The following is a 27,830-nucleotide window of genomic DNA, read 5'->3' on the forward strand; positions in this document are numbered from 1 at the left end:
GGGGGGGCTGATTTTTGTGAATGGTTCTCTAATGCAATGGATTCCCTTTCAAATGAACAGCTTATTGCGGTGGTGGCAGTCCTATATCATCTATGGAAAGCACGCAACATGGCTGTTTAGGATGGGTGCTTGCCTTCACCACGGTAGTTGTGGAATATGGCGAACGCAGCTATCCGTGCATGGGGAGATGTTCACTGCCGACAGTCGACATCCACTGCTGCTGCGCCACGCACAGAGACCTTGGCTGCTTCATCTTCTACCGCCGGCGACCCTCCGTATCGCTGCTTCTTTGATGCTGGTTATCAGGCATCAACGAGGAAGGCGACAGTGGGGGCAATCCTCCTCTCGGCTCAAGGAACATTCTTGGCGGCTTTCAATGGACCCCTACACGACTGCTTCTCACCGCTCATGGCCGAGTCAGTAGCTTGTAAGGATGTTCTTTCTTGGATTCGGGATTGTGGTCTAACTTCGGTAGCCCTTCACACGGATTGCACTGCTCTTCAACGGTTATTATCTTCAGAACAATCTAATCTACATTCTTATGTGGCCTTTTCGTTAAATGCCTCGAAGGCNGAACAATCTAATCTACATTCTTATGTGGCCTTTTCGTTAAATGCCTCGAAGGCTATTCTGTCATCTTTTACTTATTTTTCAATTAGTGTGGTACCGAGGTCTGCGAACCAAGGTGCGCACTCGCTTGCTTCTATTGCCTATTCACAGGCACATTCTTTGTTTTGGGATGCTATCCCACCAAACTTTATCTCGGCTTTGATTTAATAAAGCTTACATGTTTGGTTTCAAAAAAAAATAAATACATTATATACTGCCTCAATCCCTCTGCCTCATTCATTGGTCAAACCAACTCTTTAGAACTCAACCATACCTTTCTTTGTCTAACTCGGCCAAGGGCTTCGACAAGGCGATGTTGGCATGCTTCAAGCTCATTAAAGGATGCAAGTTTCTGAATATCTGGTTCAAATCCCTTTGCAACCAAAAAAAAAAAAAAAAAAAAAAAACATTCGATTAAGTATGTTTGGTTTAAGGTATCTCAGGTAACAAAAGAAATTCTTTATTTTTCTGAAGAAATAAAAATTTTGATAAAGGAAACAAAAACATGTTTACTTTTACATTTCGCTAATTTTTTTATTGTTTTTAAAATAGATAAATAGACAATTGGGAAATTGTAGTAAACGCAATTCTAACTTCTACCATCTCGAAAAAATCACAACATCGTACCTCAATTTTGCCTCAGCTAAATTGAGTTGTTGCTGCAGGTCCAAAATTTCTTTTCTGAGTTCCTGAAAACAGAAAAAGAAAATATATAATTAAAGACATAACTAATCAGGCTCTTATTACATCATGATGGTATATATAATAATCCTTAGGTTGTTCTATCCCAAGTAGTAGAACCTGTTATTGTTGCATCTCTGCCTGCCTTTTATGTCCTGGAGGAGTAATCCTATAATCAAAATATTAAACCCAATAAATAAATATAATAGTACATTTTTAAATATAAATTGAGAAAAAAAATTAAAAAAATTTTGAGAGACCTTGCATTGGTTAACTCAGTTTCCGTTTGAAGTTTCCCCAGGGTGCAGATCAAGGACTGCATGCATGGAGACAGGAGAGATTCAAATTGCATGATGGAGTACGTACCATATCATATCAAATTTTGAGTAAATATAAAATTAAAAAATATTTAAAAAATTACCTGTTTATTTTTAATGATGCTGCATTAAAGAAATTAAAGAATTGTGTTACCACTTATCATTTCCATAATAAAGATGTGTAAATAATATCTTCATTATGATCAATGAATTATTTGTACGGTTTCTTACCATCCTCTTTCCTTGTCGGGGAGATTGATATATTGCAAAAGAATGTCTTCAATAATTCTAATTTCGTTCAGAAAATTTGAATTATCAATTCCTATATATTCTTGAAATTCAAAGTAAATTAAAAAAAAAAAAAAAAAAAAAAAAAAAAAAAAAAAAAAAACTGAACGGGAAAACAACCTTTTCTTGCCGGAAAAGTGACTGAGGCGACCGGAGGGAGAGAACATGATAAGGGCCATATTAATGTCACAAAGGATTGACATCTTATAAGCCTTCTTAAGCAATCCATTTCTACGCACGTTTAGAATATGTGACTTGCCTGTTGGTTAGGTTTTCAATTTTTTTTATGGGAAGCTTAACACGACCCATTATGCAGGTTTCTACAATATCCTGTCACCAATTCTATGAAAGAATTGGCGTTGTGGGTCAAGAAATATGTTTTGTAGAAACCAGATCAGAGGAGATGAACTAACTATGGTTAGGGGAGATGATGGGTATTGGGTGTTTTAAGACATGGAATTGATTTTTTTTTTTAAGTTGATATTTTATAGGGTTAATTTTGAAAGATGAAGAAGAGGCTATAGTTTTGACTTGTACTACAACCTCAAAGGTCAGAGGATGCGGCTGGATTGATCACCTACGTGCGTTTACTGATAGAAGAAATGAAAATTTAATTTGCTCAGATACTTCAGTTAATATTTATACGGTAGATTGTAAATAAAGACGTAAAATCAAGATTTGAACATAGTGATTGAACTACACTCAATGTAGTAGCTTTTATAGGCACTTAACATTCGCCTTCCTACCTAAAAAACAATTGAGTCACTGTAATTTATCTATCTACCATTCTAAGAAATTTCACCTTTATTATTATTTTTTTTTGAGTACTACTGACTTTGTTACAATGTAGTATCTGTTCATAGCTACTTTCTCGATCAACCTACTGAAGCACAAAGAGTCAACAGTTACCTCCACTGAGGCTCGAACCCACTGCCATCATCCATGTGGGAGTGTAAACCAGGACACCGGGTCTTTATTTTAGTAGAGATGAATTACAATTTATTTTCCACTTAATTTCAAGAAGTGAAAATTTTCAGAGTTTGGTTAGGAACTTGAGAAGAATTACAATTCTTCAAATTTGTGGAACTCCGTAATACATTGGAAGAAAGTTTAGACTGCAATGACCAAATTGACCTCTCTACATCTTTCCCTAAGAACTACAATTACACGAACATTTTAATCTTATACGGAGTACTACTTATTCCCTTCCAATTTTCATATATACCAAACACTATAATAGAAATGGTCAGTAATTATATTCCTGCTTACCAAATAATGAAATTTGAATTCTTATTTTATTATCACGTTAGCAACCAAACGGCCTGTTAGTAGACCATTAAAAAAAAGAAAACAAAAAAAGTACATTTACTTGTACATTTCTATGAGAGCAATGAAATATTTAAGTAACCACCAACATGAGAGAACCATATGTCATCCAAACAAGAGTTTATTATGTTCCCTTGGAGTTTGAGAATTGACCAAACAAGAATACCAATAAATGATTAAATGAAGCTAAGCAATGACTCCACATGTATACAATACAGGAGGTACAAAAGTGACTCAACTTACAAAAGAATAGACTGGCAACTACTGGTTTTAAAACTAACATTTGACCAAAATATGATTACCAAAAAAAAGCTTTAGCAATGATTCCACATACATAAGATACAAAAGAATAGACTAACAACTAGTCTTCTCAAGATCAAGGAAGGCAAGAAACTATATACATTTGATATAAATGAAACTTAAAGAACAGGAGAAAATGGGAAAAATCCTCCCAACCATGTGTTTCTACAGTTCTGTTTTGTTGGACCACTGGAATTCTATCTCCAGATTCCTTGAAGGTCCACTTTTGCTTTCGGGCAGCAACGTGTACTCCCCCGAAACTGCACCCAGCATCACCACGCGGTCAATTTGGATAGTCACCTTCCCGAACGAGCTCTGTTGTTGTATTTGAGAAGCTAGTTAGTATAAAAGTTGAGCAACAGGATAAGAATTTAGGGCAGGACTCCATTTACCTTCCCCATTTTGCTCTTGTTCTTGCACGAAATATGAAGCTTTTGGCCTTTTGGAGGACTTTCAAAGGACCAGGCAAAGCTTTCATCCCATTCGGGGTTAGAGCCAGTTGATACAACCTGACACGAGGCAAAGTCAAGCATGCACGAAACATGGAAATAAACCAAAGATGAAAAAGAGATAATCATATCGACATATCAGAGTTCATTTCTTTAATAATCTGTTAAGGTATGAAGAAGGGCAAAGAGACAATGTTTTAATGTATATATTCTCATTTCTCACACTAATACACGTGCTTGTATAGGTACATCATTGGCTGCATAATGGCTAAGGCAACAATAGTAACAAGCAAGGGTTTTCTATATATTTCTCCCCGGCAAGAGATAAAAAAGACAAGGAGCTTCCTTCAACAATTACTTTTTTTTCATCTGAGCTTTCTTCAAGATACTTAACTGTGTTAAATACTTAAATCGCCTTTTTTAATAAATCATATTTTTTTTTTGTGATATGCTGAGGGCACTAGTAGTATTCAAAGCACGTACAACCAAAATTGAAAATGAAATCCAAAATGAGATTGTACCTTGGTTTGCACAGGTGGAGTATTTCCGAGGGTAAGCTTGCAGTAAGCACTAGGGTTTCCCACGGACTGTCTCATGTTGTTACCCCGCTTAATAATCACCACTAACGTCCCTGGCAAGCATTGCAATAGGAGTTCCGCCTTCTCCTGAAACCGAGGTGGGCCCGACTGTATCAAATATTGCAACAAAGGGATAGCATCAGCGGCAGCAATTGATTGGGCCCGAGATACTTCGGCTGGGCATGCTGACCAAGAATGTCTGAGAAAGAAGAGTGCATCCAAGGCAGCTTCTTGAATTGCCTCGGTACCGGTCTTAAGGGCTGTGACCAGGTGTGGAATACTTAGCGTAGCAGGTTCTGTTGCTCTTAAACGAGAGAAATTTCCAAAAAGTGAATTCAAAGCCTTCAGATACTCTTCATTAACAGCTCCTGTTGCCCACAAGTCTTTCTCAAGTGCAGCTGCATGAACAGCAGATTATCGGAACCAATTAATCTTTTGCACTTACTGGTTAAGTGGTTATGCATTTGCATCAGCAGAAATAATCATGCATTTACCAATATTATTCTGAACTAAATTAAACTTTAAATCTGAAATACAAAGCATTCATGATGGTGTTGGTAAAGTTTCATTCCACAAACTAATGCCAAATTGTAAAAAAAAAGTTTAGAAGTTAAATTCAGATCATAACTGCAAATGCAGGCTTTATTTTATTTTTTTCTTTGGATAAATCTGATGAGAGATAGGGGAAGTGGAATTCAAACTTCATTTTCACAATCTACGGGCATTAATGATCTGAAGCATGCAATTTGCACTCTCTACTGGAAGTCCATTATTTAGAGAGTAAAATTTACCTGTTATAGCTCTGACAGTCTCGCCCGAGGCATATTCTTGAATGGTGTTGTTTGAAAAGAGAAGCTTAATAAACATTGCTGCCTGTACAGACGTCTCTGGATCACTCGAACCAATAATATCAAGCACAACCTGAACGCCACCAGCTTCTGCAACGGCTCTTTTATTTGATCGGCTATACATAACAAGGTTCTGTAAGGCACATATTGCAACTACTTTCATTTCTTCAGTAGGCTGATCCTCGAGCAGATTAACCAATGCCCGGCAAGCAGAAACAGCATCTGATGTTCGAGCAAGAGACTCATTTTGGAATAGATCACCAAGGGCAAGTGTCGCCAGTAATCTCGCTTGCTGGCCTAAGGTTTGTGGGTCCAAGAGGTATTGTGACAATGGTAGAATAGCTGACTTCGTAGCTTTTGTTTCTCTGATCTTCACATTGTTCAGCAACACCTCAAGCAGCCTTGCAGCAGTTTCCTCACAGATATGGCATCTAAGAAGCTCCAAAAGAGCTTCAATTGCCCCACTTTCAGCCATTGCTTCAGCAGTGGTAGAGTCATCACTCTCCAACACAAGTAGAGCATTCAATGCACCAAGCACTGTGCTTTCTAAGCCAGACCGAAGTAATCTCACCAAAACGGCTACAGGTACTTCCAAGTACTCAGAAGCATCAGAGCTACATTGCAGGATACTGGCTAGGACAGAAGCAGCTGACTCCCACAAAGCATTAGGAAGCAAAGGATCAGCATTCAATAGCACTTTGGAAAGTTCACTTACACCACCCACTTTCGCAATTTCATTAGGCCAGGTTACTGAAATACAAACAAGAGCCTTCACAGCTCTCTGCTGCAAAATGGGTATATCAGAACCAAGTGCCCGTACTAAAGGGCCAATTACTTGTTGCATTACAGGATCTTTCTGAAGATGCTCCTCCAAAAGAAGGTGAGATAGAAGCTCGGCTGCCAACTGTTGCACAGCAGAAGCAGGAGAATCAAGTAAAGGAATCAGAGGTTCAATTGCTTGATGGGATGTCAAGGTGTAATCAGCACGACATTGTGGATGCTCTAAGATATTTACAAGAACCTGCAGAGCACTATGTTGCCCATCATGTCCAAACTCTGGAACGGTCAGCAATAAGAAAAGAGGCTCAACCACTTTTGCTGCAGATGACCCCTTAGCAATGGCTGCATTATTAGTCAGTATTCTTAGCAATTCAGCAAATGCAGCACAGAGGAAGTTTGGCGCTTCATGGAGGATATCAAGTATGCTCTCAATTACCCCCGCTTTTACCATTTCCAACTTACATGAAGGCCTATCCTTCCCTAACTTCACAAGAGTCCTAGAAATAGCCTCATGAAGCATATAATTCTGACCATAGAGAAGGCCTACAAGGGGGATGACAGCTCCATGTGCAGCAACTAGTTCTGCCAGCTGTTCATCATCTACCAGTTTATCTAATGCATGAACAACTGATTGATGAGCAGGACTAAATTCACTAACCAGAAGAGAAACCAATGGCTCCACACAGCGAGCTGCAGCTATTGTAGATCTTATTCTTGTATTGGTGAAAAGAACAGAACACAACTCAGCAGCATCCCCCTTCAGCTCCATCGAACAGTTTGACGAAAGAATTCTGCACAAAACATCTACTGCATTCATCTCAACATCTGCAATGGCAACAGCTCTTGATGAGTTTTCACTGAGCAACCGAACCAATGCAGCAATAGCAGCATGTTGCTCCTTCTCGAGTCCAGTATTTAGAATCTCTACCAAAGGCTTAACAGAATGTCTAACAGATTCTGCATTTCTTATATGGTCTGCTGAGAACAGGTTCTCTAAGGCTTTGGCAGCACTATACCTTGCTGCCCTTCCTCCTAAACGCAAGACTGCTATAAGTTGACCAACAGCTCCAAATGCAGATTCATGTCTGCGGATTTCAGCAGTACTAAATAAGATACCTAATAAATCAGTAGCTGCTTCCTCAGTTGTATCTTGTGGGCCAAGTGAAAGATATTTAGTCAATGCTTCAATGGCACCACACTCAACCATAACAATCTTATTTGAAGGGCAGTCTTTAGCCAGCTGTATCAGAAGTCCAAGAGCTAAAAAAGGTGCACCTGGGCGATCTGGGATCGGTTTCAGCAAATCAACAAGTGCTGGTATAGCTTTCCTAGAAGTTGCCCCAACCCTAATGTCATCAACCCTAAACAATCTTTCAAGAGCAACTTGTTCTGGATTACGCAATAAAGCAAACTCCTCTGAGAGTTCAATAAGATCACTAATGTCATCATCGGCACAGCCAAGCAAGGAAATAAGACCTGCTGCTGCCCCTGAATTTGCAACAGAAAGAAGAGTTCCCCTGCTACCATTACAGACAAGACTGGCTATTGCTTGTGCAGCAAAATACCTGTTTGCTGACTCCTCTGACTTCAGCAAATTAGCTAGCACTGGTAAAGCTTGTATTGTGACATGTTCACGAATAATGTCTCTATCTAGAAATAAGATTGCCAGTGGCAGTGCACAAACCCATATGCTACTATCCTCTTTAAAATCAATCTGCAGATATTACAATGTAGGCATTCAGTAGTATGTAATAAGAATTCAGTCTGGCTTTGATAAGGGGACGAGTTAACTAAACAGACAAATCAAACAGTGAATCAATACAATGAATTAAAAAAAAAAAAAATCATTAGCAAAACCAGAGAAAATATAGTTGCAACATTTATTGGTTCAGTTGAATACCTGAGTAAATTGGGATAGAGATTGAGATATTTTTTCGGTAAGACAGTCAATCCCACCAGCCTCCAAAATCTCAATTTTGCTTTGGTCATCACGACTAGCAAGAACAGATAGCAGCCATATAGCTATATTGGCACCATAGATAACTGAAGTACTTCTTCCCATTTCATCCTTCTTTGATTCATTCTCAGTATTCCTGGATATGTTTATTGCAACCTTGTCCCCCTGATCGGCCAACTGAGAAGATTCCAGGGGGTTCAGCATTCCCACAAGTGATTGAATTAGTGGAACACGTAAATGGAATTCATTTAAATCCTCAACCACTCTTTGGTGGTTCACTTTTGCAGTGCATACAAGGAGAGCAGTTCCTCCAATTTTGACTCGTGCATTTGAGGAATTGATTACCCTTCTCACAATTGAAGATATGCATCCAGAAGCACAAGCAATTGTTTCTCCAAGGATAATCGGCTGCGCTTGGCAGAGCCATGACAATATTTCTATGGCTTTGTCTTGCAACAATGGACTAGCATCAGCAATACATGAAACAATTGGCATAATGCCATCTGGGTATTCAGCAAGAACTGCCCATGCAGGTTTAATATGTTCACCAGGTCCTTCCAACCTTGAAAGATGACAGAGTGCATCTAATGCTTCTGATATAGCAATAGATCCACCGGTAGTGGATTCAAGAAAATATACCAAAGCAAGAACTGTCCCATTACGGTTAACACAGTCAGTTAAACCAGAATCAATCTGATGAGATTTGAGAAGCCGAGCAATTGCAGAGGCAGCATGGGTTTGTCCATCAGTTGTACCTTCACGCAGAACTCTAGTGGCATGCAAGATAATTTCTTCAGGAAAAGCACTTTCAGAAACATCACCATCCAAAAGAAGATTGGCCAAAGCACATATTGCTTGCTCTGCTACTTGCAACGCTGAAGAGTTGGCAAGTGCCACCAAAGAAGGCAACTTATCTCTAGCAAATGCAGCCACATCACGGTTCTCTCTAATTGAGAGAAATATTGCAGCAAGGCAGCGAGAAGCTTCAACTAAAATGTTTTTAGATTCCACACTTAGAAGCTCTGTTACTGAACAAAGAATGCTTATTGCAAGGCTACTTTCACGCAAGTCCTTCCTGAGACTAAAGATTCCAGCAAGTGCCGATGCAGACTTAGCCTGAGTCTCTTCCTTGGCAGAGTGTAAGAGCTTTATCATCATCTCAATTGCATCATTTGCTGCACTACCTTCACGCAAAATATCCTTAAGAGGGACCATGGAAAGCAAACTTCTCAATGCATCTAAGACATAAACTTTAGACTCAGGAAGATCACTGGCTAAAAGTGCAGTGAGTTGGCTTATAGTTGCTGTATCTGATTTATGAATCAAATGGTTCAATGTCTTGGCAGCAATTTCTTTACCATTGGAGCTCCCATTCTTCAGCAGCCATAGTAAAGCAGGGACAGCATCAGCACTCTCAACGCATTCCCGTATATCTTCACTGTGATTACAGAGGTTTCCAAGGATGGTTACAGAGTCTTCCTTAGCTTTGGAAGACCCTGTTTCAAGAATTTGAACAAGTGGAGGAATGCCTCCAGCTGCTGTGATGGCCCATTTGCTTTCATCATTCTCATCAGACAGAAGGCAGAGTAAAGCAACAGCACACTCCTGTTGCTGCTCTGATGAGAGTCCAAGAAGAGAAATCAGTAGTTGAATCCCTTCACGACCTTGAAGGGCATGCCATAAAGAACCTTCATTTTTGCAAAGAACAAGAAGGGACCGTATCAATTCATCCTGAACTTCATTAGTTGCCATTGTGATCAGACCAATCAATAAGCGTTTCGCATCAGAATTTGCAAGATTTCTAGAGAGAATAGCATTCCCATACAAACTAGCAAGGGCTTCAATTGTACGCTCTTGCACCAGTAATGGTAACTGAGGCTTAAATTGCTTAACCAGTGTCTGTTCCACCTCCAGAGGATCTGAGGCTCTTGAATTTTCTGCTTTGCTATCATATATCATGAGAGCTGAAGCTAAAGCCCCTAATGTGTCGGAAACCTGTGCAGGTGAGGTGCATGATTCAAGGCTTTGACCAAGACTTGATATCACATATGACAAGCCACCTGAAATGTTTGCAAGAGCACACATGGCATGCTCCTGCAAAGCTTGAGCATGTTCGCCCTGCATGAATTCTTTTGAAGGTGCTATTGTAGCATTTATTAGTACAGGAATGCCATTCGAGTTTGCTATCTCTCGTCTGGCCTCTTTGGATTGAGCAGAAAGAGATTTAAGAGCCCCTGCAGCTTCTGCCCTCACAGAAGCTTCATTACTAGGTCCAAGTAGTTTAAGGAGTTGTTTTGTAGCCTCTGAAGACAAGACTTTAGAGCAAACGGATGAGTCCTCCATCATAATAGATGCAAGGAGAAAGCACACATTTGCTTGAGTGCTCGGTTGTCCAGTAGCTAGCAATTTGATAAGTATATCTACCCCTCCAGCTTGATTCGTTGAAGACCAAAATCCCTCAGTGCTGGTAGAAAGGTTTTTTAAACTGCCTGTTATTAATTCATCAACTAAGTTTTCAGCTTTGAGACCTTTCTGCAATTGTTGCCACAATACTGGGACAACTCCTTCAGTTGAAAAAATTTTTGAGCCAACATGATCCTTAGCACCACCTTGAGACACAGCATATATAGTCTTTGCTGCTGCAATTTGACCTTCTGTAGAACTTGACTTGAGAAGACCTAGCAATGGAGGAATACAACCTCCAAGTAGAACTTTTACTCGTAACTCGTTTTCTCTACACAAAGAGCCCAAAACAGTGGCTGCCTGCATCTTTACCCCAAATGAACCAGATCGAAGTAGAGAAACAAGCACTGGAACTGCCTGAGAATGTGACCCAACAGCGCTGAAGGCATTTTCTCGTGTATCAATAAGCTCCAACAATTGTTTCAACAGAGTTTCTTTTTCCGGCATAGAAGCTGAATTCTTGCGCATTTGCTCAACCAATTGAGCAACACTTGCTAATGTCCCATCTGGGTCCTCCATGTTACTGCGATCTCTGCACATATTTAACCAACAAGAGGTTCTTACAGGAAATAGTTGTAGTTTAAAATACCCAGACAAGTACTAGAGATTTGAGATCATGTAAAAATCATAAGCCAGGAAAGTATTGAGATTAAGAAGTGAAGGAAAAACAGAAACAAGTAGCACAGGGCCAAAGTGAAATGCCAGACTGGAACCAATACACACACACACACACACACACAAGGGGAAAACTAACCAAAATGCACAATGTTTCCTTATGCTATTAGCTACTATAGTTAAAATTAGAATAGTTAGGAAAGATTCTTTTCAATGAATGCATAGCATTATATTATGCAATGCCAACTAAGATGACAAGAAATTCAAATTCTGAAATAACCAGTCTAGCAACTGATTATACCCCTCTAAGAAGAAATTCATCTAATAAGAGTGAACTGACCTTGAACCCATTTTCATGAGAGAATGTGGAGTTGGTGGCTCTAACTCATGAGGTTTAGTATCTCCATTTCTTTCCTGAGAGAAAAATCAATAAAGATTGTGTTATCATGAGGCATGCTTGTGACTGATATCTCCATGCTTGGTGAAGGAACTGAGGACCATGAAAATGAGAAATGAACAGAACAAACAATGTCAAGGAGAAATCACCAAATTGTGGTTTTAAAAGGCAAAATACAAATCTGTGGAAATTGTGGTTCTAAGGGCCTAACCAGTCTAGCAGAATAAGCAGTAGAACATACAATACTGTGGAAAATAGACAAGGATCCTTTTCTCCCCTTTCTAGCAACATAAAATCTGCCATAGCTCTCCTCATATGAAAGCATATGACCTATAGCAAATAACTTTACAATGCAATTACTGAAGACATGCAAATAAATTCTCCTGCAGCCTCTTCCAGATAGATTCCTAGATTTTAAGACAGATAACTAGAAAAACGTCGCTCATTAGAATTAAACCTTGGAGCGACAAGTTGGCAAAACTGCAGTGAGGTTGAAAATACTTTTTGTAAGAAACCAGAGCCCAGCGAGCAAATTCTAAAGTACATGTCAAGCTATATGGATTGCAACAGACTACAGAGAACGATATGTTGGATACAATGATTAAAAGGTCCTTGTGTAAATCATACACACCATATCATTATTGGGAAGGCTGCTGCCATTGCTGGCAGAATACCTCCACACCACTGTTGTCGCCAGCTTCGCTGTGATCCCAAGATCTTCACTTCAGATCTGACCTCCGAGATACAGTCAAAGCCTAACAGCTTCAAGCACGGGAACTATACTCAAAACATATCCACCAAAATAAAACCAACAAACATAAAAAATACTAGACTAATCCCTAATCAAGTGTCTTTATCGTATACCAGGAAAGAAAGAAAGATCAATTCAAATTGGAGTAGCAGCTCTGACTACAACGACCGGAATTAAAGATGTATAAAACACATGAATTCAGGTGAGATAATAAAACCACATTACACGCCATAAAACTTTAGCCACCAACATTAGATCAACATCAAAGACACTGCACCTTTTTCACCAATTAAAAGAATCCAGATTCTGTTGCGCACTAAAACATCGATTTAGCTGGGATTTTACAAGGTGAGTTGGGATAAAAAGAGGATCTAAAAGAAATTTGGGAATCACTGAACCTATTTTATGACAAAACAGCGAAACCTTCATATAGAAATGAGGGACAGACATACCTTAGAAGAGAGGGGTTTGTAGTATGAGTATTAAACCATTGGAGAAGGTGGAAATTAAGAAGAACAGGAGAAATATTTAATTTGTTAGAGGGAGAAGAAATGTGTGGAATGGTAGAAGTGTGAGCTGTGAAGTAGCTGAGAGAGAGAGAGAGAGAGAGCAAGAATGAGCACCGACAGACGATCGAGAAAGAGGCGACTGAGGAGTGTGGGCACTGGGCAGTGACGAGAAGCTAGCTGGCTTTCCCTTTCGGCTTGGCTTTCACGCCGTTTTCGAAATGTCTCTTCGGCGGCTCAGCCACCTCTCACCCTCTACTTTTGTCCAAATGTCATCTTGATACAACTATAAAATGGCAAATTATGTTCAAAATTTTAGAATTTTATATTCACAATTTTGTAATTTTATGTTTATAACTATTATTCTACTCGTGCGATGCACGAACAAAATTAATTATCCATAATAATTATCGGTATGTTATGTGATTCAAATTATATTAGAAATAAACTTAATTCATAACATTTAGAGTAGAATTATTACTATTGAGATTCATACTTGATATTAACTTATATAATCAAAACCACAAACAGTTCTTACTTCACATTTCAACAATAAGCAAAACAATAAATAATAACAAATCATAGCATTTAAAATATAATTTCTTTAATTAAAAAAAATCCCTATCTATAAAATATGGCCCAAAAAATACATATATTACTATATATACAAATTTTGTTGGCCCAAACAAAAAAGCCCACTACATAATCCAGTCCAACCCCATAAAAGGCCATATATAAATAGAAAAACCAAACCCTAACTCCACCAGATTGCAGCCACCCGTGTCCGAGAACTCTTGCTCTGCCTTCTCTCTACCTCTCTAGCAACACAGGTCCTGCTACACACTTTCTTGCTTTTCATTTTCTGTAGTTTCATTCTTTTTTTTTTTTTTTTCTCCAGCGACTTTGAAGCCCGTTGCTTCAGGATGATTCTTCATCAGCATCTGCCGATTTCATTTTTCAATCTTTTGAATCATTTTCGATAATTCCCTGTGAGCGATATTGTTTAAAAAAACCCTAAACAAACCATGCTTTCAACAACGGAACTCATTCTATAATCCATAAATGGAGTACCACAAGTCGTCACAAGAAATATGAGCCACAAATTTAGGAAAAATCCATCATCAAACAACTACGGATCTGTTTAGGTAAGCATGGATAATTTTTTTTTTTACTGTTAAATTCTTCATTTCGTCATTTGCTTCCTGCATATTTACTTCCCATATAATTGTTTTTTTTTTCGAATTAGAATATTTGTTTTAACAATGCATTTTAAAATGTGTTTTATTGTACTATTTTCCAATGTTAAAAATTATGAATAGTACTCACAATAATATTTACAGAAACGAAGCACCCATAGTGGTGACAATGACTCTACGAAATAGACCTGAGGAAAATCCAGATGAGAAAAGCTTCAATTGTATAAGGTAACCGTATTTCATAAGTTGTTTTAATTTATGAAATTTATTGATTGTGTTAAAAAATCATTTTTTTAATTTGTCCCTGTTCCACTGACTCTACGAAATAGACCTGAGGAAAATCCAGATGAGAAAAGCTTCAATTGTATAAGGTAACCGTATTTCATAAGTTGTTTTAATTTATGAAATTTATTGATTGTGTTAAAAAAATCATTTTTTTAATTTGTCCCTGTTCTGTTGGTATAAAATATAAATTTATAAAGATTTTGTTAAAATTTTTATTTGAAAATATTGACCAATTTAAAGTGTAATATAAATATATTTTGAAGTAATATATGTTGCAGATTTCAGAAAAAAAAAAACAAAATTCCTTCTATGAAGCGCACATGAATATCCTTGCAATAATTTTTTTAACATATCAGTTTGGTCATTTGTTTATGTATTCTTAAGGTAGCCAAAAAAATTCATAGTACCTTTATTTGCATCTATTTCCTTCTTCCCTGTGCAGCCTATGGTAACTGATCCCTTGAGTGTCTACTGCATTATCAATTTTTGACTTGATTTCTTGCAACTGAACTTCTTGTACTGCAGTATGTTTTAATGCTTTGAATGCATTCCTGGTAAAATGTACCATAGATGACCTGCTTAACCTTGAAAATATGTACTCCATGTTGTCGTTTTTTTTTTATTTTTTGGAAAATATATGTACTGCTTTACATTGATTATAAATGTTACAACAGAACTGACAATAACCAAGAGACAATTGGAATACTACACTTTATACGTGCACGTTACCTAAGAATAGGTACAAACATACATGAGTTTGAGTTTTTTTGCTATTGTGATCTGCTCATGATGATTTCAGGTGTGAATGCCAGTAGTATTGCTTGGTATGCCGTTGAAATCCTAAAAAAGTTTACTATTGCAGGGCCCATTCACTCATCTCCATGAGAAACACAACTACATATTTATCCAATTCACTGAATAAATGTAAAAAAAAAAAATGGAGGAATTGCATACTGCAAAAGGTTATAGCTTTAGAATGAGTTGTTACCTCCTGTTTGATGATGTTTTTCTCTCCTTTCTCTTCAACGAAAGAGTGTAAAAGTGAGTATTACAGCGCAGGACATGTAATATTTATAGGGTATTCAGTTTGGAATTCGAAATTTGAAATTTTAAACCACCATGTATTAGTGGGCGGGAATTGTGACTAAATTTTGTGTCATTGATTCTATCATCTGAGTAAAATTGGCAATTCTATTATTTTTTAATAACATGCTTTTCTTGTAACTTGGAATACACATGGCTCAAGGTGTCAATACACACTATTTCTACCTTTTTCAGATTTGTCTTTTCAATGAAAATAATTTATTTCCTTTTTGTTTAATAAAAAAATAAACCTGTCAGGCTGTCATCATCATTTTCCCCTTTTTCAGATTTGTCTTCTGAATAAAAATATTTTATTTCCTTTTTGTTTAATAAAAAAATATACCAGTCACCATCAGAAAGGAATGTGTAAGCAATATTTGTATAGCATTACTTGTTGTAAATAAAACGGCACCGTATACTATTTATTGTTCACCGTATACTATTTACTGTTCCTTTAGGCGGGATTTTGAGAGCCAAAACATTGGGCTTTTTTATATATAGGATGTAAAGCAGTACATATATTTTCCAAAAAATAAAAAAAAACGACAACATGGAGTACATATTTTCAAGGTTAAGCAGGTCATCTATGGTACATTTTACCAGGAATGCATTCAAAGCATTAAAACATACTGCAGTACAAGAAGTTCAGTTGCAAGAAATCAAGTCAAAAATTGATAATGCAGTAGACACTCAAGGGATCAGTTACCATAGGCTGCACAGGGAAGAAGGAAATAGATGCAAATAAAGGTACTATGCATTTTTTTGGCTACCTTAAGAATACATAAACAAATGACCAAACTGATATGTTAAAAAAATTATTGCAAGGATATTCATGTGCGCTTCATAGAAGGAATTTTGTTTTTTTTTTTCTGAAATCTGCAACATATATTACTTCAAAATATATTTATATTACACTTTAAATTGGTCAATATTTTCAAATAAAAATTTTAACAAAATCTTTATAAATTTATATTTTATACCAACAGAACAGGGACAAATTAAAAAAATGATTTTTTTAACACAATCAATAAATTTCATAAATTAAAACAACTTATGAAATACGGTTACCTTATACAATTGAAGCTTTTCTCATCTGGATTTTCCTCAGGTCTATTTCGTAGAGTCAGTGGAACAAGGACAAATTAAAAAAATGATTTTTTAACACAATCAATAAATTTCATAAATTAAAACAACTTATGAAATACGGTTACCTTATACAATTGAAGCTTTTCTCATCTGGATTTTCCTCAGGTCTATTTCGTAGAGTCAGTGGAACAAGGACAAATTAAAAAAATGATTTTTTAACACAATCAATAAATTTCATAAATTAAAACAACTTATGAAATACGGTTACCTTATACAATTGAAGCTTTTCTCATCTGGATTTTCCTCAGGTCTATTTCGTAGAGTCATTGTCACCACTATGGGTGCTTCGTTTCTGTAAATATTATTGTGAGTACTATTCATAATTTTTAACATTGGAAAATAGTACAATAAAACACATTTTAAAATGCATTGTTAAAACAAATATTCTAATTCGAAAAAAAAAACAATTATATGGGAAGTAAATATGCAGGAAGCAAATGACGAAATGAAGAATTTAACAGTAAAAAAAAAAATTATCCATGCTTACCTAAACAGATCCGTAGTTGTTTGATGATGGATTTTTCCTAAATTTGTGGCTCATATTTCTTGTGACGACTTGTGGTACTCCATTTATGGATTATAGAATGAGTTCCGTTGTTGAAAGCATGGTTTGTTTAGGGTTTTTTTAAACAATATCGCTCACAGGGAATTATCGAAAATGATTCAAAAGATTGAAAAATGAAATCGGCAGATGCTGATGAAGAATCATCCTGAAGCAACGGGCTTCAAAGTCGCTGGAGAGAAAAAAAAAAAAAAAAATGAAACTACAGAAAATGAAAAGCAAGAAAGTGTGTAGCAGGACCTGTGTTGCTAGAGAGGTAGAGAGAAGGCAGAGCAAGAGTTCTCGGACACGGGTGGCTGCAATCTGGTGGAGTTAGGGTTTGGTTTTTCTATTTATATATGGCCTTTTATGGGGTTGGACTGGATTATGTAGTGGGCTTTTTTGTTTGGGCCAACAAAATTTGTATATATAGTAATATATGTATTTTTTGGGCCATATTTTATAGATAGGGATTTTTTTTAATTAAAGAAATTATATTTTAAATGCTATGATTTGTTATTATTTATTGTTTTGCTTATTGTTGAAATGTGAAGTAAGAACTGTTTGTGGTTTTGATTATATAAGTTAATATCAAGTATGAATCTCAATAGTAATAATTCTACTCTAAATGTTATGAATTAAGTTTATTTCTAATATAATTTGAATCACATAACATACCGATAATTATTATGGATAATTAATTTTGTCCGTGCATCGCACGGGTAGAATACTAGTTGATTATAAATGTTACAACAGAACTGACAATAACCAAGAGACAATTGGAATACTACACTTTATACGTGCACGTTACCTAAGAATAGGTACAAACATACATGAGTTTGAGTTTTTTTGCTATTGTGATCTGCTCATGATGATTTCAGGTGTGAATGCCAGTAGTATTGCTTGGTATGCCGTTGAAATCCTAAAAAAGTTTACTATTGCAGGGCCCATTCACTCATCTCCATGAGAAACACAACTACATATTTATCCAATTCACTGAATAAATGTAAAAAAAAAAATGGAGGAATTGCATACTGCAAAAGGTTATAGCTTTAGAATGAGTTGTTACCTCCTGTTTGATGATGTTTTTCTCTCCTTTCTCTTCAACGAAAGAGTGTAAAAGTGAGTATTACAGCGCAGGACATGTAATATTTATAGGGTATTCAGTTTGGAATTCGAAATTTGAAATTTTAAACCACCATGTATTAGTGGGCGGGAATTGTGACTAAATTTTGTGTCATTGATTCTATCATCTGAGTAAAATTGGCAATTCTATTATTTTTTAATAACATGCTTTTCTTGTAACTTGGAATACACATGGCTCAAGGTGTCAATATACACTATTTCTACCTTTTTCAGATTTGTCTTTTCAATGAAAATAATTTATTTCCTTTTTGTTTAATAAAAAAATAAACCTGTCAGGCTGTCATCATCATTTTCCCCTTTTTTAGATTTGTCTTCTGAATAAAAATATTTTATTTCCTTTTTGTTTAATAAAAAAATATACCAGTCACCATCAGAAAGGAATGTGTAAGCAATATTTGTATAGCATTACTTGTTGTAAATAAAACGGCACCGTATACTATTTATTGTTCACCGTATACTATTTACTGTTCCTTTAGGCGGGATTTTGAGAGCCAAAACATTGGGCTTTTTTATATATAGGATTTTAAAATTTTATATTCATAATTTTAGATCTTAATATACAAATTACATTACTCAATATTCACAATTTTGTTATATAGATTCAAAAATTATGTTGTACGGTTGAGTATAGAGTTATTGTGAAAATAGGGAATATTCCTCGGTTTTGACCTCCATATACGNGAAAAAAAAAAAAAAAAGAATGAAACTACAGAAAATGAAAAGCAAGAAAGTGTGTAGCAGGACCTGTGTTGCTAGAGAGGTAGAGAGAAGGCAGAGCAAGAGTTCTCGGACACGGGTGGCTGCAATCTGGTGGAGTTAGGGTTTGGTTTTTCTATTTATATATGGCCTTTTATGGGGTTGGACTGGATTATGTAGTGGGCTTTTTTGTTTGGGCCAACAAAATTTGTATATATAGTAATATATGTATTTTTTGGGCCATATTTTATAGATAGGGATTTTTTTTAATTAAAGAAATTATATTTTAAATGCTATGATTTGTTATTATTTATTGTTTTGCTTATTGTTGAAATGTGAAGTAAGAACTGTTTGTGGTTTTGATTATATAAGTTAATATCAAGTATGAATCTCAATAGTAATAATTCTACTCTAAATGTTATGAATTAAGTTTATTTCTAATATAATTTGAATCACATAACATACCGATAATTATTATGGATAATTAATTTTGTCCGTGCATCGCACGGGTAGAATACTAGTTGATTATAAATGTTACAACAGAACTGACAATAACCAAGAGACAATTGGAATACTACACTTTATACGTGCACGTTACCTAAGAATAGGTACAAACATACATGAGTTTGAGTTTTTTTGCTATTGTGATCTGCTCATGATGATTTCAGGTGTGAATGCCAGTAGTATTGCTTGGTATGCCGTTGAAATCCTAAAAAAGTTTACTATTGCAGGGCCCATTCACTCATCTCCATGAGAAACACAACTACATATTTATCCAATTCACTGAATAAATGTAAAAAAAAAAATGGAGGAATTGCATACTGCAAAAGGTTATAGCTTTAGAATGAGTTGTTACCTCCTGTTTGATGATGTTTTTCTCTCCTTTCTCTTCAACGAAAGAGTGTAAAAGTGAGTATTACAGCGCAGGACATGTAATATTTATAGGGTATTCAGTTTGGAATTCGAAATTTGAAATTTTAAACCACCATGTATTAGTGGGCGGGAATTGTGACTAAATTTTGTGTCATTGATTCTATCATCTGAGTAAAATTGGCAATTCTATTATTTTTTAATAACATGCTTTTCTTGTAACTTGGAATACACATGGCTCAAGGTGTCAATATACACTATTTCTACCTTTTTCAGATTTGTCTTTTCAATGAAAATAATTTATTTCCTTTTTGTTTAATAAAAAAATAAACCTGTCAGGCTGTCATCATCATTTTCCCCTTTTTTAGATTTGTCTTCTGAATAAAAATATTTTATTTCCTTTTTGTTTAATAAAAAAATATACCAGTCACCATCAGAAAGGAATGTGTAAGCAATATTTGTATAGCATTACTTGTTGTAAATAAAACGGCACCGTATACTATTTATTGTTCACCGTATACTATTTACTGTTCCTTTAGGCGGGATTTTGAGAGCCAAAACATTGGGCTTTTTTATATATAGGATTTTAAAATTTTATATTCATAATTTTAGATCTTAATATACAAATTACATTACTCAATATTCACAATTTTGTTATATAGATTCAAAAATTATGTTGTACGGTTGAGTATAGAGTTATTGTGAAAATAGGGAATATTCCTCGGTTTTGACCTCCATATACGTCCACGCTCACGTTTTGTAGTCGGGTAGGGTCAAACAATTCGGGTCAAAATCAATGTCAATAGATCAGCATTTAGGGCTATATAAGGGGGCACTTACCCTTTGGTAAGGAGGCTTTTTTCCACTCTCTTCTTCTCTCTAGAACCCAAGAAGCTATGCATGCTCTCTACTCTCTATAAATTATTCAAGAACATTCAATAAAGGAGACGAATTGAGAACTAATTTTCCGATCTAGACTGTACTATACATCTATTGTTATACACACAAAGTACACGGAACAATTTAGTTCTATCAAAATAGATAGAGTTATGAAATTGTGAATATAGAGTTTTGTAACTGTGAATATAAAGTTATGTGATTGTGAATATAGAGTTCTAAAATTGTGAACATAGAGTTGTAAATTTGTGAACATAAAGTTTTAAAATTGTGAACATGGACCTGTTGTGAACATGGACCTGAGTCCACCTTGCAAGGTGGACCCGAGTACATGACCTAACAATCGGCAAATTATTGGGTGAACCATGGTCCACATAGCTGCGTGTGGACCATGAATATAATATACATTTTTAATATACTAAATGTATTTATTTGATTATATATAAGAAAAAAATCATGTACTTCCAAATAATATACTTTATGAATACAAATAATGTATTTTTAATATATTAAAAATGTACTTTTATTTATGGTTCACACAAATGTGTGGACCATGGTCCATGGAATAATAATTGATAACAACCACTATAGAGGCAAATTATTGTGTGGACCATAATCAAATGTACATTTTTAATGTACTAAATGTACATTATTTTTGTACTGAATGTACATTATTTTACATTCAGTACACAAATAATGTACATCCCCTGAATATAATGTACATTATTTTTATACTGAATGTACATTATTTTTATACTAAATGTGCATTATTTAATAATATGGTCCACACAATAATGATTGCACTATAGAAGCCATTGGGCCCAAGTAATAGCACCCCTCCCTTTTTTAACTGAAAAATCACTGGTATTATTCAAGAATGTGCATTAAATAAATTATATTTCTATGTAATAATTTATAAATTATATAGAAAAAATAAATCATACTAAAAAGATTATGTACGCGAGTTTGACCAAAATGATGTTGACTATTTTTTATTATTGAAAGAGTAACTGAGTAGATAAAACATAATTGTCGCTCAATTCTTGCTAACATCTTCTTCGCCAAACCGTCGCACATCTACTACAGCGAATCACCAAACCCTTTTTAAAAAAATTTAATAGAATAATTACAAGTATGTTACCAATTATAGTTGCAACAAAATGCCTATTCAAATATTTTTCTTTAGGAATAAGGGTCAAATAGATCGACATGCATACAATAATGGAAAATTAGGCCACTTAACCTAAAAAAGTACAATTAAATTCCTAAATTGACCCATTTCATGTAATTCGTCCAATTTGTAGGTTTTTCCGTTTCTAACAGATCACTCAAATTTAAAATATTTTTAAAAAATAATTTTTTATTTGAAAAAAAAAAAAAACTAGCTTCGTCTCCGGCCATAGAGACGAAGATACCTTCTTTGTCTCTGGCCGGAGACGAAACTTTGCTCGAAGAAAGTATCTTCGTCTCTGGCCAGAGGCGAAGAAGGTTTCTTCGTCTCCATGGTCGGAGATGAAGATACTTTCTTTGTCTCCCGTGGAAACGAAACTCTTTTTTTTTTCTTAATTTTTAAATAATTATATTTTAAACTTATTTTTTAAATAAATTATTTTAAATTTAGGTGACATGTTAGAAACTGAGAAACCTGCAAATTGAACAAATTGCATGAAATGAATTAGTTAAGTGATTCAATTATAATTTTTTTTTAAAGTTTAATGGCCTAATTACATTATCTTGTGTAGTTCGATGCCTATTTCAACCTTATTCCTTTTTCTTTTTAATAATTTTGGTTTGTCAAAATACAATTATGTTGTATTAAATTCTTGCTGGTCTTCTTGCTTATGATGTGCCCCACGTATGTGGTGGCACAGCTCATTAATTACATTTACGAATTGGGACATTAAATCTGGTCATATTACCCCAGCTGGATGTAACCAATTTACATGTTTAATACGTCGTACAATTTTTTTCAAAAATAAAAAATAAAATAACATGTATTCACAACATAAATTTCTAACTTTAGATCCATTAATTGTGCAGATGAAGTAACACAAGTCTCTTTCTATAAAATGTATGAACTAAATTAGTCTTAATGTGTAATGGCTAGTCAATTGACTAACAAATAGATAGTCAGATAAAAAATAAATATATGTTTAACTTTATATTTTAAAAAGTTTTCATTTTTTTTTATCTTCAATAAAAAAGTTTTCATTTTTTATTTTATATACAACAATATGTTGTGCACAATTTACACACTGCTAATTTGCATGTGAAGCATCTTCGTCGTGGTCTATCCCTAACTATTAGCGATCTGTTCTACATGAAAGACATCACGTTTGTAGAATCGGCATTTCTATTGTTACTCTTGATATTGAGTTTATACGAGTATAAGATATTGTATCATCATACAAGAGTGATACTAAACATTATAAATTAATTCTATTATGTTTATTTCGAAAGAGTTAGTACTAATATTTTTTGTTCTCTCTCAATTATAATGAAAATTTTCACCGAAGTCTTCAACTACTATCAATTCAATTTGATCATCCACTTTTAATATTCGATATTTTTTAGTCATTAAAATTTAATTTAAAATATCATTGTATGAAGAGGATGAAGTTTTGTAACATTGAGAGCATTTCAAACATTTTAAACCAAAATAGGTTAATTTGTAAAAATTGAAAAATTAAAAATGACCAAATGGATAGTCAAAAGACCAAAAGTGATCTTATCTTTCTTGAAAGGGTCACACTTGTGTGAGACCGTCTCACGGATCCTTATTCGTGAGACGGGTCGAGTCGGGTCAAAGTACCATGTAAATGTCATACTTATATGTGCAAATGTCATACTTATATGCTCAAATATAACACTAATCAAGAATACAATTTTTGTTACTTATAAGAGAAAAAGTAATATATTTTTCATAATAAGTAATGTTGACAAGTGTCCCTTATAAGGACAAATATAATACTTTTGAGGAAAAATGTAATACTTTTATATCGAATGTAAAAGTATTGTATTTTCCCTTAAAAGTATTACATTTACTCTTATAAGTAACAAAAATTTTTATTCCTGATTAGTATTACATTTGAGCATATAAGTATGACATTTGTGCATATAAGTGTTACTTTTGCATATTGACCCGACCCGTCTCATGGTGAGACGGTCTCACACAAGTTTTTGCCTTCTTGAAATGATATTTCCTAAAATGTAACTTCAACGAATATGCAAAATATACTTTACATTCTCCAAAAATTTTAACTTTAATTATACATTTGACTTTAAACCGGTTTGTTTAGGGGGTTTAATCGGTCACTCTTCCTCTGATCTGTTTATCTGTGTTTCATTTAGCTAGTCTCATTAATGCATTTCTATCTTTCCTTTAAAAAAAAAAAAAGAAGAGAATTTGGTATAAATATCCAATCTTAACCCTCTTTGACAAACAAACTATGGAATTTTACACTATCAACATATAGAATTCAATCTTAAACTACTGGGATCCGGAATACCAAACATCATATGCTAAAAAAGAAAAAAAGGCAATATATATATATATATATATATATAATGACGAAAATACTCTTGGCTATGAGTACATACACGAATATATCATGGGCCGGGCCGGTCAGGAATTCTCCACTGGGCTGCTTGTTCCAGTCTTTGGGCATGACAAGCACGCGGATCTATGTACAGGTGCTGATCGGGCGAAAGAAGAGCCGCACACATGCTATAGATGCTCCTAAAAATACGGAATCTGGTCGCTGCGATTTAGGTCAGCAAACCAGTCCCAGCCCGAATAGGCCGGGCAGGTAAGGACAATAAAGGAACCCATGCATGAGCTAAGCGTAGCTCGGCAATTAAGATAGTCTGGAAAGGTCTCAAAATGGGTCGGAGTAGGTCGAGTCACCAGTAATTCGCGCTAAAGGTCCAATATCGACCACAGTATGAGCACGGATCCCGAAGAATAATCCACATCAATATATATATATATATGTCTCCTTAATTTTTGTCTTAGCTTCCATTACAAATAATTTATACAACTAACTACAAACTTATTAATATTATAATTAGGATTAAGGCAGGGTACAAGCTTCAATTCAAAAGCAGCAATACTATATGTCATACTAGTGATAATGTGATATATATTAAACTTCAGGTAATTCATTTAAATAATGTGATTCTGTCTCTCTATCACTTCTCTCTCAGGTAGAAAAAGAAAAGAAGAAAACAAAACTTTAAAAGCCATGTTATGTTATAGAATGCATCTTCTCTAGGTTGAATCTCCCGGTCCCGATAGAGCATACGAGAGAATATAAATCACGGTGATTCAGTGGCTCAATATCAAATTATTTTGTGGACCGGCCTAATCTAAAATATACAATTTACATACTAAATATTCACAATTCATGTGCACAAGGAATCTGCCACTTTAGACATAATCTTCACACTGTCGTTGTCGATGAGGTTGGAACCTTGTGTATGTACTTAAACCAGCTCAGTGCCGCAGACTATGTTATAGAATGCATGTTGAGCTTGTATATGCATGTGACAGATTATTTATTTATTACACAAATATAGTGCATGTGCTGGATATACAACGTACATTATGCATCTATATATAATAATAATGGTGTCGATCGGCATATATATATATATAAATATATATATAGAAGCAATGCAAAAACGAAATTTTAAAAAAGAAAGTTAGGTTTCACATGGTTTGATAAAGAAGAGGAACATGTTGGTACAAAAAATCACGTTGGGGAAGAATGTCTTAAAACAACAACAATCAACATCCCATCCCTTTGATGAGATTCAAGCTAAGTCTGTCGTTGTCTGATTGCATTGCCATTCCCATTCCCATTCCCATGCATAATATAAACAACACAACACTGTAAAAAAGCGACTACACTACACAATGACTTGTTGAAAGATGACTTGATAATGATGATCCAAGCTAAGGCTAAAACAATTTCAATACTTTATGAGGTGAAAGAATTTAAATTTACTTATTCAGTCATGAATTTTCAATAAAGAAGAAAATGCAAATTGCATTTAAATTTATCAAAATAAAATATTTTGCATCTAATTCAACCTAGGTTACCCCATAATTGACCGATTCAAACCAAGAAAATTAATAATAAGTCCGTTCCATGGAGAGTTAAAACTTATAACTTGTAACATTGTTATTATCAAATGAGTTAATACCACAAATGGTCCTCTGACTATTGGGCTAGTACTCCTTTTAGTTCTCGACTTTCAATTCGACCACAATTGGTCCTCTAACTTTCATTTTTGACCACAAATAGTCTTCCATTAAAATTTCTATTAAATAGGTGTTAAATCTAGAGGTATTATTGTCAAATTGATATATATAATAGTCATAAAATAAAAATGTTTAGAATTTTTCACCAACAAGCATAATTAAACAATTAATGAATATAAATACGACAATACACCTTATTCTCATAATTATGCATACAAAATGAAGATTCAATATTATAAACACTAAATGTTTTTAATTTAACCAATGGATTAAAATGAAAGAAATTTGTTTCAAAAACCTTGCTTCCATCATTTTCATGGTTGTTCAAACATGACCGATTAATAGTTTTCATTCTTCATTAATCAGTCAAACATTTTGTTCCACCGTTGAATTAATATAATTATTCAAGTATAGATTACGAACATTAATCATAGATTTGTATTTAATTTGTTCATTTATGTGATTTGTCACGTCCATTTTGTTTTTATATTTATTAACTTAATGTTTATTAATATTTGAAATTAATTATGTTATCATATAATTCTCAAAAAGAACTAACCATAATAATATTAATCAATTTGACGATATTAACCCTAGATTTAACACCTATTTAACAGAAATTTTAACAAATCACTATTTGTGGTCAAAAATGAAAGTCAGAGGACCAATTGTGGTCGAATTGAAAGTCGATGACTAAAAGGAGTACTAGCCCAATAGTCAGAGGACCATTTGTGATATTAACTCTTAATAAAACATGTACCCAAATATATAAATCCATCATCACCTATTATATTATATGGGGTACGTATATGTAATTCATTTATAAGTTGAATATATATATATATATATATATATATATATATATATATATATATATATATATATCTCTAAAAACATAATAAGTATCAATCCAGGTTATACCCCTGGTTTATGTCCGTGTTTTCCGTTAAATTTTGTTGTACCTTATGCTATAAAAGTTGTACTACATAATTTTTTGGACAAAAATGTCCCTGCCGTTATAACTTCTGTTATCTTTCACATTATAGTTACCATGCACATGCACACACGATATTTTTTCTTACATTCTTCAATGGTAAGTTTGAATTCATTTAGAATATTACCATAGTTATATTTAGAAATTTATCATTTCTATAATTCTTACTTCAATAATATTAATATGAATTTTACAATTATATATATATATATATATATATATAGGATTTGGATCCAGTGAGATCACCCTAGTTAGACGAGATCGTGAGATTTAATCTTAGTCATCCATCTTTGTTAATTAATGGTTCTGATTTTAGGTGTGTTTTATAGGTGTTTTCACGCTCACATTGATTAATGTAGGGTCTTTGTAGTAATTTTGCTCATTATTTCATTTATTACCATTTTTAATACGATATTATTGCCGGTTCCGTTTAGTCTGGTTCACTCACGCTTCGTCAGAAATTCCATTAGCGCGAAACCCCACTGCTGCCTCTTCCACGCGTCTGTGTGTGCATATCGGAGAAGCTTCATGGCGGATTCTTTGCTCCGACGGTCAAAAAGGGTGAGGATCTGGAGATCATCATTTGCAGGTGGAATGCGAGGTATGCCATTTTACTTTCCTTTTTTTCCGCTATTGGTTCCCTTTTTTTTATTTATTGGGTTTTTGTGTTATGTGGAGTGTTTAGGTTCGGGGATGGTGGTTTGTGTTGGTAGGGGATAGCAGCTTGTATTTTTTTCCGGCGATGGGTATCATCTTGTTTGGATTTTTTTTGTTAGGGTTTTTCGATTTTATATTACACAAGCCAAGGTTACGCACACGCTACCACTCACACACGCACACACCAG

At 34.7% G+C, this 27,830-nt stretch overlaps 2 protein-coding genes and 4 long non-coding RNA genes across 10 annotated transcripts; 3 read left to right on the forward strand and 3 right to left on the reverse strand.

Moving 5' to 3' along the window:
* Positions 1–895: 895 nt before the first annotated feature.
* LOC116014396 (agamous-like MADS-box protein AGL104) lies at positions 896–2,204 on the reverse strand. Its single transcript, XM_031254446.1, is given in 8 exon segments — positions 896–982; positions 1,237–1,298; positions 1,411–1,459; positions 1,551–1,606; positions 1,712–1,730; positions 1,839–1,895; positions 2,016–2,131; positions 2,133–2,204. Coding segments are annotated over 6 exon segments (366 nt in total). The 3' UTR covers positions 896–982; positions 1,237–1,298; positions 1,411–1,413.
* A 1,120-nt stretch (positions 2,205–3,324) lies between these two features.
* LOC116013973 (protein CELLULOSE SYNTHASE INTERACTIVE 1-like) lies at positions 3,325–13,075 on the reverse strand. 2 transcript variants are annotated; one of them, XM_031253946.1, is made up of 8 exons: positions 12,812–13,075; positions 12,240–12,370; positions 11,552–11,625; positions 8,077–11,128; positions 5,340–7,890; positions 4,492–4,946; positions 3,914–4,030; positions 3,325–3,836 (listed from the first exon to the last, which is right to left on the reverse strand). In XM_031253946.1, exons 2-8 carry the CDS (start codon positions 12,240–12,242, stop codon positions 3,687–3,689), a joined length of 6,402 nt encoding a protein of 2,133 aa, XP_031109806.1. In that variant the 5' UTR covers positions 12,243–12,370; positions 12,812–13,075; the 3' UTR covers positions 3,325–3,686. The 2 variants fall into 2 exon arrangements, with proteins under 2 accessions (XP_031109806.1, XP_031109807.1); XM_031253947.1 differs by lacking the exon at positions 12,240–12,370.
* A 575-nt stretch (positions 13,076–13,650) lies between these two features.
* Positions 13,651–15,514, forward strand: LOC116011706. 2 transcript variants are annotated; one of them, XR_004097082.1, is made up of 4 exons: positions 13,651–13,695; positions 13,764–14,010; positions 14,206–14,289; positions 14,391–15,514. It is a non-coding gene; the product is annotated as an uncharacterized LOC116011706 (long non-coding RNA). The 2 variants fall into 2 exon arrangements; XR_004097081.1 differs by having other exon boundaries at positions 13,652–14,010.
* Positions 15,515–15,950: 436 nt separating this feature from the next.
* On the reverse strand, positions 15,951–17,424 carry LOC116011707. Of its 3 annotated transcripts, none has more exons than XR_004097085.1 (4): positions 17,378–17,424; positions 17,063–17,309; positions 16,784–16,867; positions 15,951–16,682 (listed from the first exon to the last, which is right to left on the reverse strand). It is a non-coding gene; the product is annotated as an uncharacterized LOC116011707 (long non-coding RNA). The 3 variants fall into 3 exon arrangements; XR_004097084.1 differs by having other exon boundaries at positions 15,951–16,539; positions 16,641–16,682; positions 17,063–17,421; XR_004097083.1 differs by having other exon boundaries at positions 17,063–17,421.
* Positions 17,425–17,870: 446 nt separating this feature from the next.
* Positions 17,871–18,400, forward strand: LOC116011708. Its single transcript, XR_004097086.1, has 2 exons — positions 17,871–17,937; positions 18,061–18,400. It is a non-coding gene; the product is annotated as an uncharacterized LOC116011708 (long non-coding RNA).
* A 1,099-nt stretch (positions 18,401–19,499) lies between these two features.
* LOC116014373 lies at positions 19,500–20,029 on the forward strand. Its single transcript, XR_004097382.1, has 2 exons — positions 19,500–19,566; positions 19,690–20,029. It is a non-coding gene; the product is annotated as an uncharacterized LOC116014373 (long non-coding RNA).
* The last annotated feature ends 7,801 nt before the right edge of the window (positions 20,030–27,830 follow it).

The sequence above is a fragment of the Ipomoea triloba genome, chromosome 3 (assembly GCF_003576645.1).
Source record: "Ipomoea triloba cultivar NCNSP0323 chromosome 3, ASM357664v1".
In the NCBI taxonomy this organism is placed as follows: domain Eukaryota; kingdom Viridiplantae; phylum Streptophyta; class Magnoliopsida; order Solanales; family Convolvulaceae; genus Ipomoea; species Ipomoea triloba.

Excerpts from the sequence above, each read along its gene's own strand:
- LOC116013973 (XM_031253946.1), bottom strand. Across the intron at positions 4,947-5,339 it reads GACTGTCAGAGCTATAACAG|CTGCACTTGAGAAAGACTTG; the intron begins GTAAATTTTACT and ends CTGTTCATGCAG. Across the intron at positions 4,031-4,491 it reads CTCCACCTGTGCAAACCAAG|GTTGTATCAACTGGCTCTAA; the intron begins GTACAATCTCAT and ends GCCTCGTGTCAG.